The sequence below is a fragment of the Neoarius graeffei genome, chromosome 7 (assembly GCF_027579695.1).
Source record: "Neoarius graeffei isolate fNeoGra1 chromosome 7, fNeoGra1.pri, whole genome shotgun sequence".
NCBI classification, from domain to species: Eukaryota; Metazoa; Chordata; class Actinopteri; order Siluriformes; family Ariidae; genus Neoarius; species Neoarius graeffei.
In genome coordinates, this window is record NC_083575.1 from 61,637,739 (window position 1) to 61,652,600 (window position 14,862).

Consider the following 14,862-nt stretch of genomic DNA (forward strand, 5'->3'; position numbering starts at 1 on the left):
TAGTAGATTGTCATAAATAATTATGCTTATTTGTTGCTGTGTTTGTTTATTAACAGGAGATTTGCGCTGACCACCAAAATCCCTGATACAAAGGGCTGTCACAAGTGCTGCATCGGTGAGCAACATGGACAAATCGATGTTTTCTTGTAGTGGTTACTTCTACTAGTTAGTGTAGCCAGAAAAGTAGCTTGTATCAGTGTTGATATGATTTATTCTCTCTTAGCTGCTTGTACATGATTATTGTAACTAGCACAGATGCAGCAAAATTTACACTTTGAACCTTTCTCTCTCTCTCTCTCTCTCTCTCAGTGCGTAATCCGTACACTGGTTTTAAGTACCTGTGTGGAGCACTGCAGTACGGTATCGTTCTGTTACAGTGGTACGAACCTATGCAGAGATTCATGCTTATAAAGGTTAGTAACAAACCGATATTTCTTTTGAAGCCATGCTTATGAACATGGAGAGACTACATCTGCAGTTTAACTAAATTCTGATGTGTCTATTGTCCTCTCTACTGCAGCACTTTGATTTCCCGTTGCCGAATCCTCTGCGTGTGTTTGAGATGTTGGTTGTGCCAGAGCAGGAGTACCCCCTTGTGTGTGTAGCGGTCAGTCAGGGCACCGAGCCCAGCCAGGTTGTTCGTTTTGAAACAATCAACCTCAACTCCTGTTCTTCCTGGTTTACTGAGATTGGCTCAGGTACCCGGTTGCTCCCACACAAACCCACACATTCTTTTAAAATGTTTGCAGTTTTTAAAAATGTATAAATTTAGTAGGCATTCAAATATTAATAATGGCATGATTTTAGAGTAGTTATATATACTCTTTGTAACATGTAACCTATTATATGGACACAAGTGTTTTACTGGGGAATATGCCACTCATATTTTTCTTACAATCTGCATCCTGGACATGGAGATTCAAAATTGTTACACAAATTGCTGTAGGTCACTTGCAAGGAAATTGATTTTTGGTAAATTTGGGTACTTTTTGTTTGTGAATGTGTCTAAATACATTTTTTTTTTTTTAATCACACGTTGGCTTGAAGATATGAAATTTATCTTCTTGTGGTGAAAAACTTGGATTTTTTCATAAAAAATTCATCGTGGATCTGAGTGGCATATTTAAGTTATTCCACGAAATCTTGGCGTACATGAGCTGATAGCCAACGAGGCGTATAGCAACTCGGCACGATAAGCCATGTACGACAAGATTGAGTGGAATTCTTGTTTTATTCTAGCCACATTCACTGGAGTTTGAGAAACAGAGCATTTTTATTTTTTGCAAATTCAATAAATAAAAACTTTGTACAAAACGTCCGACAAAATCATTTCCGCTTAGAATGTAAGCAAACCGGCAAAATGACAGTCGTAATTTGTGAAAAATACTATATAATAATATTCATTCATTCATTATCTCTAGCCGCTTTATCCTTCTACAGGGTCGCAGGCAAGCTGGAGCCTATCCCAGCTGACTACGGGCGAAAGGCGGGGTACACCCTGGACAAGTCGCCAGGTCATCACAGGGCTGACACATAGACACAGACAACCATTCACACTCACATTCACACCTACGGTCAATTTAGAGTCACCAGTCAACCTAACCTGTATGTTTTTGGACTGTGGGGGAAACCGGAGCACCCGGAGGAAACCCACGCGGACACGGGGAGAACATGCAAACTCCACACAGAAAGGCCCTCGCCGGCCCCGGGGCTCGAACCCAGGACCTTCTTGCTGTGAGGCGACAGCGCTAACCACTACACCACCGTGCCGCCCTATATAATAATAATTCTTGAAAAATGAAAATACTTCTTTCTTTGTTGGGGTTGTTTTTGGGTTTTGTTTTCAAGTAGTTTTTTTTTTTTCGTCCTCGGTTGGTTCAGCAACATGCTCAGTCATTTTTGTTTTTCTTGATTCATGGTATATGAGCTGATAGCCTAGTAGTAGAGTAGCCAATCAGAGTGTATGATTGCTCATATCCAGTGAATGTGGATAGAATAATTCCCAATATTTCACTCCGGTGACGTCACTCCCAGTGTTTTCCTGCTGATTGGGCATGTGTTGTCAAAATGGCGAACCGGTTCAAAATGAAAAATTCTTTTGATTAACTTTTTTTGTGGATGTGTCTATATAATATAAAGAACATTACATGGTGATATGAAGTTTATCTTAGGTTGAAAATATTTCCACTTGTTTGTTTCACTCACTCGTGATGTACACATTCACCACTCGAAAATAAACTTCATATCTTGGTGCAACCGTGTAATGTCCTCTATGTATGCACCTCCTTCACTATGTAGTGAGCATATATGGTGAGGGAGAAGTTAAATGGTGGACTGTATAAAGCATAGAAGGTCCTTTTGATATCCAACTGCAAAAAAAGCTTCTCTATTTCGTAGAAATTTTTTGTTTGCAAGTACATTACTTAAATACATCAGTTTAGGACACATTCTGTAATTATTTTTATATATTTAAAAAAATACATCATTTAAACAAAGAAAATATACCATTTAATTAAATCTATTTGTTCAGAAGGTTTTCTTCCATCAACATAGGACCTTTTATCTGAAAAACTGTTCTGAAATGTGTTTTAATAGAAAAGGGTTGAACTAAAAATACCTGACATTCGAGCATTGACATTCATTCTGACAGCCAGATCTCTCCGTTTTTTTGGCTTGTTTGTACTAAATCTCTGTAATTACACATTCACATGCATTCACAATATGAAACTCTTTCTCTGACTTTCTAGCGGGGAATCAGGTTGATGCAATTCACGTTACTCAGTTGGAGAGAGACACAGTGCTTGTGTGCCTTGACAGTAAGTATAACATCTTTAGATAAGAAGTTGAAATAAAAAGATGCTTATATGTTGAGATATATTTCATTGTGTTTGTGTCCCCACCTACAGAAAATCTGAAGATAGTGAACCTGCAAGGAAAGCTCAAATCTAATAAGAAACTGTCTTCTGAACTCAGCTTTGACTTCTGTATCGGCTCAGTGGGTAAGTGTTATCTAGGCGTTTGGATTGTTTATTAACATGGTCATAATTGCGGTTGTAATCGTTGTTTGTCTTTCTGGTAGTCTGTCTTCAGGACAGTGTTTTGGCTTTCTGGAAACACGGCATGCAGGGGAAGAGCTTCAAGTCTAACGAGGTATGGCATCTTTTTTCTTTTTTTTAAATAAGCAACCATTAACACACTTGACTTTAGGAGCCCAGAAATATTATTTTAACAATTGAGCAAAATGAAAACGATCATTCATCCTGCTAATATTGTATTCAAGGAGAGCACAAACTTAACACATTGCTATGAGTTTTGCTTCAATCTGTTGGTCAAATGCTGTCCTAGATCATTATTCCACTGCTCCAAGTCATCTAATTCACCCCATCTGCCAATTATTTTAACCTTCTTATAATTACACTGTCAGGTTGCAATGGGGGAGCAGTAGATTGTACAGTGATGTGACTCCGTTTAGGTAAATATTTATGGTATGTATAGTGTGTGCAGTTAGGTCTCTTTAATTTTTCCAAAATCCTTTAAACTTGCATTCTTCGGTTTACAGTGGTAAGATAAAAAGGAAGTGAGGAGATATTTTCCTCATCATCCATTATTTCTCCAGTGAAGTTATGAGTTCAGCTGACATTTTAATACAAACAGAGTTGCCAGTTTATAAAGTGAACAGACCCTGTCAGTGTTCATTGTGCATTTTATCAAGTATATCTACTTGGAGCTCGTTTCTTGCCTTGCACAATTTGTCAGCCATCTGCTGCCCCGTGCATCTATGAAATGAAACCACATGACCACTGCTGAACAGATTTTCTAAGAGATGAGCTGTAGTTACTGTTGTACACTGGTTGATGCACCAAGCATGTCTAGATTTCGAATGAAGTAGCCAGAAAATGTACAGAATGGCATTCCTACTGATGCCAGCTCAACACAGATTACAATCTCCAGATCAGTGCTTAAAGGAGATACGCAGAACCTTTATTTTTAAGTAAATTTCTGAGTGGATAGTATCTCCATCCTTGACTCTTGTATGCTGCATCAATGGGAATAAAAAATATTTTTGAGAGTTAAAATCAACCGCAAAGTTGGCATTCGAGCTGAGCCAGCCAGCCCTGAGTGCGTGATGTCACAGCGGGAACCAGTTTTAAGGCCGAGGCCTTTTACAGCTATAGATCAAAGTCATATAAATAAAAATTTATGGTGAAAGTAAGAAATAGATTAGATTGGATAAGATTCAACTTTGTCATTGCAATTCCGTTACCGACTTGCTCAACTAAGACTGATTTGACTTCACTGATTGTCGGTTGACTCTCATTAAAACAGGATAGGTGTTATAACTTATGCAACATACATGTACATGCATGCATTTTCACTGATTAAAACATAAAAGGCTAATTAAATAATCAGATGAACTGAGACAATCACATTCTGAAGCAAATTAAATAATCTTATACCGGTAACTTAAACACACAGTACAAGTTACATGTATTAATCTAAATGCAGGTAAACAATGTGCCGTTTTTGTTGTTTTATATCCAAATGAGAGTCAGAGCTTACCCGTCTGTGTTCTCGCTTCTTGAAGGCCGATCTTGTGGCCGATTGACTTGAAGCAATCTGACTTTCATTTGTTTGTTCAGTTCTCCGTTCATTCACTTCTTCCATGTAAGGGCGAGATGGCAGCAATATCCAGTTTAGAAATCAGACGGCTGCTCCACTCATTCTCTATTTTATCCATACGGAGTACTCTGCCATTACTGCTGGGCTCAGGCAATTACTGAAACCTGGGATGGAACGGGACGTCACCGGTTTTAGCAACAACCACGGGGAGGTCACTGCCTGAGTGATATGTTCCATCCTGGGTTTCAGCAACAACCCTCAGCTCACTCTGGGAGGACTGGTGCAACTGAACTCACTTTCCTTTTTAAATAAAATAAATAATTTCCTTTTCTTGTTTTCTTTTCCTTTAATTATTGGTACTGCACCCTCTTTCAATACGGGCTTATAGCCAACACTCCTCAATAGATCAGAGGTCTCGTACGAGTCTTCAGTAAAATGTGCAGAGCAGAGGAGAGACCACTTTGTAGGCGCCCAATGTGCCCATAAGCTTCTTGCAAAATGCGTCAAAAACTTTGCAGTTTGAACATTCTTGGGCCATGAATGCAACGTAAATCCACCTTCTGTCATATTCCTGCACCTGCCAAAAACACATCTACGTGGCATGGCGATAAATTAGCTCAAAATGGAGGATCGGAGTTGCAGTCAGCTCTGTATTTTAGTATAGCGGAAATGGCGATGAGACCGATAGACTTCCTGTTGTGACGTTACGGACGTCAAGGTCATTCACTCAGACCGCTACCCTATATAAATCACTTTAATCGTAAAAATGACTACAGCACCGATTCCAAAAAAGCTGGGACAAAGTACAAATTGTAAATAAAAACGGAATGCAATAATTTACAAATCTCAAAAACTGATATTGTATTCACAATAGAACATAGACAACATATCAAATGTCGAAAGTGAGACATTTTGAAATTATGACAGCAACACATCTCAAAAAAGTTGGGACAGGGGCAATAATGGCCCTTTTCCACTACCCTTTTTCAGCTCACTTCAGCTCGCTTCAGCTCACTTTAGCCCGACATGGCTCGCGTTTCGACTACCAAAAACCAGCACGACTCAGCTCGTTTCAGCCCTGCTTAGCCCCTAAAACTCGCACCGTTTTGGAGTGGGGCTGAAGCGAGCCAAGCCGTGCCGAGTGAGGCTGGGGGCGTGAGCAGACACTCCCCTGTGTACTGATTGGTGAGGAGGAGTGTCCTCACATGCCCACACACGCCCCGCGAGCGCGCTGGGATCTGTAAACACCGCAAACCCGGAAGGAGAATAATTACGAATTACGAGAATTTCTGAAGCCTTATGCGCCTCGCCTCATCTATACGCTCTTGCCAGTATCTGTCCGCGTTGTCGGTGACAACAAGCCACAGCACCAAGACCAGCAACACTAACGACTCCATGTCCTCCATGTTTATTGTTTACTATTCGGGTCGTGAGACTACCGCTTAAAAGCTCACTGATGTCACTGTTTGCGCTGCTTAACGACATCACCTGACGTCCACCCACTTTCGCTAACTCCACCCAATGTGTCCACCCACTTCCAGCCAGCACGGTTCAGCGCGGTTGTAGTCGAAATGCAACTCCAACAGCCCCGCTCAGCTCAACTCAGCACGGCACGGCTCAGCCCGACTCAGCCGCGTTTGTAGTGGAAAAGCGGCATAAGAGGCTGGAAAAGTTAAAGGTACAAAAAAGGAACAGCTGGAGGACCAAATTGCAACTCATTAGGTCAATTGGCAATAGGTCATTAACATGACTGGGTATAAAAAGAGCATCTTGGAGTGGCAGCGGCTCTCAAAAGTAAAGATGGAAAGAGGATCACCAATCCCCCTAATTCTGCGCCGACAAATAGTGGAGCAATATCAGAAAGGAGCTCGACAGTGTAAAATTGCAAAGAGTTTGAACATATCATCATCTACAGTGCATAATATCATCAAAAGATTCAGAGAATCTGGAAGAATCTCTGTGCGTAAGGGTCAAGGCCGGAAAACCATACTGGGTGCCCGTGATCTTCGGGCCCTTAGACGGCACTGCATCACATACAGGCATGCTTCTGTATTGGAAATCACAAAATGGGCTCAGGAATATTTCCAGAGAACATTATCTGTGAACACAATTCACCGTGCCATCCGCCGTTGCCAGCTAAAACTCTATAGTTCAAAGAAGAAGCCGTATCTAAACATGATCCAGAAGCGCAGACGTCTTCTCTGGGCCAAGGCTCATTTAAAATGGACTGTGGCAAAGTGGAAAACTGTTCTGTGGTCAGACGAATCAAAATTTGAAGTCCTTTATGGAAATCAGGGACGCCGTGTCATTCGGACTAAAGAGGAGAAGGACGACCCAAGTTGTTATCAGCGCTCAGTTCAGAAGCCTACATCTCTGATGGTATGGGGTTGCATTAGTGCGTGTGGCATGGGCAGCTTACACATCTGGAAAGACACCATCAATGCTGAAAGGTATATCCAGGTTCTAGAGCAACATATGCTCCCATCCAGACGTCTCTTTCAGGGAAGACCTTGCATTTTCCAACATGACAATGCCAAACCACATACTGCATCAATTACAGCATCATGGCTGCGTAGAAGAAGGGTCCGGGTACTGAACTGGCCAGTCTGCAGTCCAGATCTTTCACCCATAGAAAACATTTGGCGCATCATAAAACAGAAGATACGACAAAAAAGACCTAAGACAGTTGAGCAACTAGAATCCTACATTAGACAAGAATGGGTTACCATTCCTATCCCTAAACTTGAGCAACTTGTCTCCTCAGTCCCCAGACGTTTACAGACTGTTGTAAAGAGAAAAGGGGATGTCTCTCAGTGGTAAACATGGCCTTGTCCCAACTTTTTTGAGATGTGTTGTTGTCATGAAATTTAAAATCACCTAATTTTTCTCTTTAAATGATACATTTTCTCAGTTTAAACATTTGATATGTCATCTATGTTCTATTCTGAATAAAATATGGAATTTTGAAACTTCCACATCATTGCATTCTGTTTTTATTTACAATTTGTACTTTGTCCCAACTTTTTTTGGAATCGGGGTTGTATATTAGATTTATTGTTAGCACTCAAAACTATTCCTGTGCCATTCTTGAGGTCTCAAGGCCCTTATAAACGAAAGTGAGGCCATGGCTCTGCGTATCTCCTTTAATTAATTTGGTCAGTGGCGGTCCTGTGGTGGTCTCTTTCCACTGATCTATCGACGTCTGTTGCTGTACTCAAACATTAATTGTAACCTAATAAACTGGTAGATAAACTCTGTGTGTAGGTTTGACATGAAATAACAAAAAGCCTTTAGGAATCATTGAATTTCCTTCTTGGCACCTGAACTGTCTCACTAGTGCCTGGTTAGCTGGGTAGCGGTTTCAGTATGTCGCCCTGCTCACTGTCATGTTTACCTGATCAGCATCCTTCAAACAATAAAAGATCGGAGACCACCAGAAGGTGACCCACGCTTTATGAAAACTAATACCCTATGTGCGTGTGTGATTCAGTCAGTGAGTGAGTTAATATGAAAGTCTGTGTTTTCGAGAAGACATTGTGAAAGGTAATGTAAAATTGATGTCTAATCAGAAAGTAGCAGCTGCTCAAAGAGAACGATTAAATTATTCAGCTGTTTTTGTCTTGTATGACCCGACTGAAAGGCCATCAGCACCCTCAATGTTCCAGTCTGTGCACTTGACTGCATGTGCATGTAAGAGGGAGAGAGAAGGCTATGGCATAAGCCTGACAGGTGTTACACTGGCACTGTCACCTGGTGTAATTGCTGGTGCTTGCATGAAAAGGGGGGGGTGGGGGGATTACTCTGATCTTATGGAGTGCTGCACTTTGCTGTTTTCACTGTTGGACTTTGAGCGGTGTCTGCTTTCCTGACACTGAACAATTTGTTAAAATAAATATGAAATTCAACAAAATACATAATAGAGGAAACGGTTTCTTTCAGTCAAACTTGTACACGTCCCGTTCCAGATTTAGTCCTCTCTTTGCAGTTCTATTAATCTCTACTCTTCTGTGAGGGCTTTCTACTAGATTTTGGAGTGTAGCTGTGATGATTTTCTCTCGTTCAGCCATAAGTGCTTTAGTGAGGTCGGGCAAGGAGGCCTTTGGTGCAGTCAGTGTTCCAGGTCATCCCAAAGGTCTTCAACGGGGTTGAGGTCGGGGCAGGACATTCGTGTTCTTCCACACCAACCTTGGCAAACCGTGTATTTGTGCACAGTGGCATTGTCATGCTGAACCATGTTTCAACCCCTTAGCTCCAGTGAAGGGGAATTGTAATCCTACAGAATACAAAAACATCATCATGTACGGTTGTGTACTTCCGACATTGTGGTAGCAATTTGGGTAAGAACTGCATATCCATATGATGGTCAAGTGTCCACATAATTTTGCGCTTAAAAATTACAGGCTTGTTTCTCTTTCTCAAATTACCTCAACTAGAAGTAAGGTTCTAGCATTTTATAGTCTGGTTATCCCCAAAAGGGAGAAGGTTGCATTTTAAAGATGCTGCAGCACTGACTGCATTACAGAAGCATCAGATATTTAGACAGCCAGTATCTGATTACAAACTGAATTGAATAGGCTTATGTCCATTTTGTTACAGCACATAACTCTCCAACAGCTTGAACCTGACCTTCACTGTGTGATTAAAGCACACAGCTGATTTAACAAGGTTCAAGACCTCCTTCGGCAGGTTAACTGTTTTTAACCTCCACATTTGTAAACTGTCTTCTTACCCTACATGATTTCTGCAGGACAATAGCCTAGACAAGATAAAAATGAGGGCGGCACAGTGGTGTAGTGGTTAGCGCTGTCGCCTCACAGCAAGAAGGTCCTGGGTTCGAGCCCCGGGGCCGGCGAGGGCCTTTCTGTGTGGAGTTTGCATGTTCTCCATGTCCGCGTGGGTTTCCTCCGGGTGCTCCGGTTTCCCCCACAGTCCAAAGACATGCAGGTTAGGTTAACTGGTGACTCTAAATTGACCATAGGTGTGAATGGTTGTCTGTGTCTATGTGTCAGCCCTGTGATGACCTGGCGACTTGTCCAGGGTGTACCCTGCCTTTCGCCCGTAGTCGGCTGGGATAGGCTCCAGCTTGCCTGCGACCCTGTAGAAGGATAAAGCGGCTGGAGATAATGACGTGAGATGAGAAGATAAAAATGAAAAAGCAAATACAGGTAGTCATCGACTTACGACTGATCGACTTTACGACCGTCTGGTTATGACTGGCAAGTGTTTCCCAGCTGAGCGTACAACAGTTTCTGCCCCAGCTCCCGGCAGCGCCTCTCGCCGCGTACAACAGTTTCCGCCCCAGCTCCAGGCACATGTGCAGTCTCTCTTGCGCTCTCTCGTGCACTCCGTCATACAGTTTCCGCCCCAGCTCCTGGTTTATGAAACGAGCAAATGCTCCTGCCAGCCCGAGTGCTGCAACAGCCGATGATGACGTAGACGACCCACAGCCAAGCACCAGTGATGCCAGCGGTCACTAAGTTTTGTATTTTGCTATGTTTTACATTTGTATTGTATTTTTTGGTATGTTTCAAACTAAAATGTTTTCTATTTTTCACACCTGTATTTCGTATTTTTTGTTTTGCACATATTAAACGAATTGTACTGTACGCGGTGTAGTATGCAGTGTTTGACTTAAACCAAATAATGAGCCAAGGTAATGAAATAAGAAAATGTTGATAAAATAAGACTTTAAGATGATTACAATATCATTACACATCACTATATACTTGCGTTCATTTAACATAGGCCGACTTACGACCAGATCGATTTACGACCGGTCAGCCGTAACTAAACGCAGTCGTAAGTCGACGACTACCTGTAAAATATTTCTGTGTTGTTTTGGTGAAGATGAGGTGTCAAAGTAGTACAGTATGTTCTAGACAAAACCCCCTAGTTTTGTCCAAAACCATATTTTTCTTTATTTTTGCCACAATTCAGGCACAGAGACCTTGGTCAGGTTTTTGCAGACCGCTGTACAATTAATATATTTGGTTAATGATCCATGTGTTCATTCATGCATCTTGTACATGCCTACAGGTAACGCAGGAAATTTGTGACCCGAGCAGAGTGTTCCGACTACTCGGATCAGAAAGGTGGGAGTCTGTGCTAGTTTTATCACTGTTTCTTCCTCTCATATGTCTGTCTTTCACTTCCCCACCCATTCTTTTCATGTTCCCAGTGGTGTGTCTCACATTTCTCTCAGTTTCCTCTACCTGTAAACATATTATCGCCTTCCAGCTCATCTCCTCCTATCCTCAGAGAGCCAATGATTTCCCTTACTGCTTCAGTTTCTATGATGAGGGAGCCACACTGGGGTGTGTGTGTGTGTGTGTGTGTGTGTGTGTGTGTAGGGGGCAGGGGCATTAGCATGTTCAGTGTAAATGGAAACATAAAATGTTTTCATTGTGGTCCAGACGTAGAAGGCTTTCATGATCAAGATAGAGTTTTCCAAAAAGTGTTAAGAAAATGTATTAATATAACCTTTACACTCACCAGAGCCTTTTTTTTTTAATAATTTTTTTCATTCATTTTATTTTATTTATTTTTTTGAGGAGCGCCATACTAGTACTGGGCAGGACCCGCCTCAGTAATTTGTGGCTTTTTGTTTGTTTGTTTTTTCCCTGACAAGGTGTTGGAATAATTTGTTTGAGGTCTGATCCATGTTGACATGATTTCATCACATAATTGCTGCAGCTCTGTCAGCTGCACATTCATGCTGTGACTCTCCCATTCTATCAAATCCCAAAGGTTCTCTATTGGATTCAGATCTGGTGACTAGGGAGGTCATTAAAGTATACTGAAATCATTGGCATGGTCATGGAACCAGTTTAATTTGACTTGTAGTTTGTAGCATGGCACGTTGTCGTGCTGGAAATTTCCATTACAAGATGATAAATTGTGGCCATCCAGGGACGTACGTAGTCAGCAACATTACTTTTAGGCTGTAGTATTCAAACTCTTCTTGACCGGTATTAAGGGGATTAATGTGTGCCAAGAAAACATTTCTCACACCGTTACACCAGCAGCAGCCTGAACTGTTGACACCAGGCTGGTTGTAGCCTGGGCCCGCCCATCCTAAGCGTGACGCAACACGAGGGCCTGTTGTGAGCTTAGTCTGGCCAGGCAAGCTATCTACAGCTCTTCCAAGCTCCCGAAAAATCGGGAACCAATCAACTTTGAGCATCTCCAACGGCCCTGGGTAGAGGCGTGTTCAAGGCACTGACGTAGTAGAACTGCGACCGGAAGCCATAGATTGTTTACAGAATCATGTTGTATTGAAAGCATTCAACGGGAAGTTCTCATTGAAAACGGAGCAAAGAGCAGCCCTGGAGGTATTTATTGAAAGGAAGGACGTTTTCGCCTTGCTCCCGACCGGCTTCAGTAAGAGTTTAATCTACCAGTTAGCCCCGTCGCGTTGCATACGTCAGAGGAAAGAGTGATGTGATTGGTTTAAGCTTCGTCACAGCCTTTTCTGGCTTCGACCAGTAGCAAACTGAGGCATTTCAGGGAGGCGGGTCAACCACGGGCTCTGGGAAACGGTTGGGCTTAATATCTTGGCCAGACCAATAGCTCGTAGAACTTTGTCGCGTTAGCCAGACTAGGCTGGTTGGGTCCATGGATTTGAGTTTGGTTGTTGAGACCAAATCATGACCCTAAAATCTGCACATCACAGCAGTAATCCAAATTCATCTGACTAGGTAATGTTTTTCCAGTCTTTGCCTGTGCCCACTGTAGTCTCAGATTCCTGGCAAGAGTGGAACCCAATGTGGTGTTCTGCTGCTGCATCAAGGTTTGATGGGTTGTGCATTCTGAGATGCTTTTCAGCTCACCACACTTGTAAAGAGTGGTTATTTTTTGAGTTGTGCTTTGAATGGCCAGACTGGTTTGAGCTGCCTTCCTCTCAGTTTGAGACAGTCTGGGCATTCTCCCCGAACCTCACTCATCAACATGGCATTTCTGTCTGCAGAATCGCCACTCACTTTTTATGTTTTTCCACACCATTCTGTGTAAATGTTCGAGACTGTTGTATGCAAAAAGCCCAGGAGATGAACAGAAAATACTCAAACCAGCCCATCTGGCTCCAATAACAATGTCCAAGTCCCCGAGATGAATGTTTTTTCTGCATTCTGATGGATGATGTGAACAGTAACTGAAGCCCTTGATCTGTCTGCATGATTTTTGTTTTATGCTACACTGTAAAATATGACCTCTTAGCAAGTGAAAATATCTTGTAGATAGTTGAAATGATCTAGCGTTTCCTTTTAGAAGAATACAAGACACCAATTCTGAGATTATTAAACCTAGTTCTAGATCGCAACCAACTTATTCCAAGATGTTTTTATCAAGTAAAGCTACCGATCCATGCAGCAAGATGATTTCACTAGCGTTAAGTAATTTTCTCCTCAAATGCAGGTTTTTTGCAGTGTACCTCCATGCGACTGGATGATTTCAGTTACAAGAACGTGTAGGTGTACATGTGTTCCTAATAAAGTGGGCATTGAGTGTAAAGATGTGTGTTAGAACTGATCCGTGAAAAGTGAGAAGATAGTCGTCCGTTTTATCAAGCCCAAACAGCCTCACTTTCTGGAAGAACGACGTCATTGTAAGAGTACAGTATGGGAGGAGACGGTGTCTGTTACGCATACACATTCTCCACCATGACTCAGAGGTTGCTCTCATCCATTGTGAAACAGGTGCGTTGGCCTCAGGCCCCCAGGCTCTGGCCTCTGTCTTGGGGAAGAGATGAGCTCTGCTGTCACAGCTTGTACCTTAACAGTTCCTTAATACGTCGCACACAGCAGAAGGGTCGATTAAAGGGACGGAATGTTCTGTCAGCTGTTCTCCTCCTCAGTGAATTTGATTTGGTTGGCTCTCTTCACAAACCCTTGTCCTTACATACTTCAGACACACATGCACTTGCATGCGCACACACACCTCTCTGCCTATACTCTATGTTTTATTCACTGTGACACGGACAGTCCCAGGCTGGTGTGTCTGTGTGCTGTAATTTCATCTGATGCCCTGTGCCTGTTGCCTCCCCCTCTCATCTGTCCTCCTACTAAGGACACAACCAGTCTTGTGTTGTACTGTATGTCTTTTCTCTCTGCTAGTCTGTCTGTATGTGTGCTTTTTCCTAATTAAATGCAATCATCTGCAACTTTGTGTGTTTTTCTTTCTCTCTCTCATTGTTTCTCTCCCTGAGGTGTAATGTGTGTTGTGTTTTTAGGGTGGTGGTTTTGGAGAGCAGGCCCACTGATAACCTGACGGCTTTCAGCAACCTTTACATCCTGGCAGGCCATGAGAACAGTTACTAGACTGATTCTTGCTGATACTGTTCCCTCACCAGGTCACTGCTCTGGCATTGTGGATTCAGAGCTGTCTGGCAGTGAACTTTCTTCTGTCTTTCACTAGGCTGCTTGTTTAAGCAAAGGTTTGAAGACAAAGTGAGCAGAGGCTTTAGATTGTGCCTTTTTAATAATTCCCTGAATGGACCTTCAAGCTGGTCCACGCTGTGCATCTTTCTGCCCATCACCGGTTAATGGCTAATTTAGAATCCTATCAAAAGTAGCAGCGTGATTCCAGCAAATGTATTTAACATCAGAAATGCCTGAAGAAATAATAACCAAACGGCAAGACTGCAGAAATTGTACTCTAAAGTGCCTTTTTTTTTTAAGGGGATTGTCAGGCGTGCTTCATTAAATCCTTTGAGAAACAGGCTGTCCTGTGTGACTAATCAGTATGCAACTAACATATCTTCAAACCAGATTTAGATTTTAGATCACCTTTTGGGAGTATTTACCAGGCATGGATGGAGCAAAAAAGCGAACAAGGAAGCAAGGATATATAATGCTGGTGGCTATTTAAAGTGTAAATTATTGAGCTGTGGTCATGTGTTGTAGTTTAAATGCAGTGTTTCTGAGAGCGCACCAGCAAAAGCTCAATTCTTTAATAGAGCAGGACTCCGTACAGCTCCGTCTTTATTTTACTGCTTTGTAATAAAATAATACATTTTTCCTGCTTGGTTACATTTTAGAACACAATTATAATTGTAAAATGGTATCCTTTTTATTGTAACTTTTATTCAATATTTGCACCATATAAGCACTTTTGTACATTAATGTTTTTTTGTATTTAAGAATGACAAAATATGGGAGATGCTAGGTTTTTATGACTTGCGGAGTATTTCCATGGCTTCAGTTCTAATGTATGCTTTTTTTTGTAATAAAAAGACTGTTAACAAGA

At 41.9% G+C, this 14,862-nt stretch overlaps 1 protein-coding gene across 2 annotated transcripts in view; it reads left to right on the plus strand.

Moving 5' to 3' along the window:
* The window catches only part of map4k5 (mitogen-activated protein kinase kinase kinase kinase 5), a 101,084-nt gene extending 86,222 nt beyond the window's left edge, over positions 1-14,862 (plus strand). For both annotated transcript variants that reach the window (XM_060926206.1, XM_060926207.1), the window contains exons 26-33: positions 57-115; positions 310-413; positions 521-698; positions 2,748-2,816; positions 2,907-2,999; positions 3,080-3,150; positions 10,657-10,712; positions 13,847-14,862. In XM_060926206.1, coding sequence (XP_060782189.1) covers positions 57-115; positions 310-413; positions 521-698; positions 2,748-2,816; positions 2,907-2,999; positions 3,080-3,150; positions 10,657-10,712; positions 13,847-13,934 — 718 coding nt within the window. In that variant the 3' untranslated portion in view covers positions 13,935-14,862. The remainder of the gene's footprint in view (positions 1-56; positions 116-309; positions 414-520; positions 699-2,747; positions 2,817-2,906; positions 3,000-3,079; positions 3,151-10,656; positions 10,713-13,846) is intronic.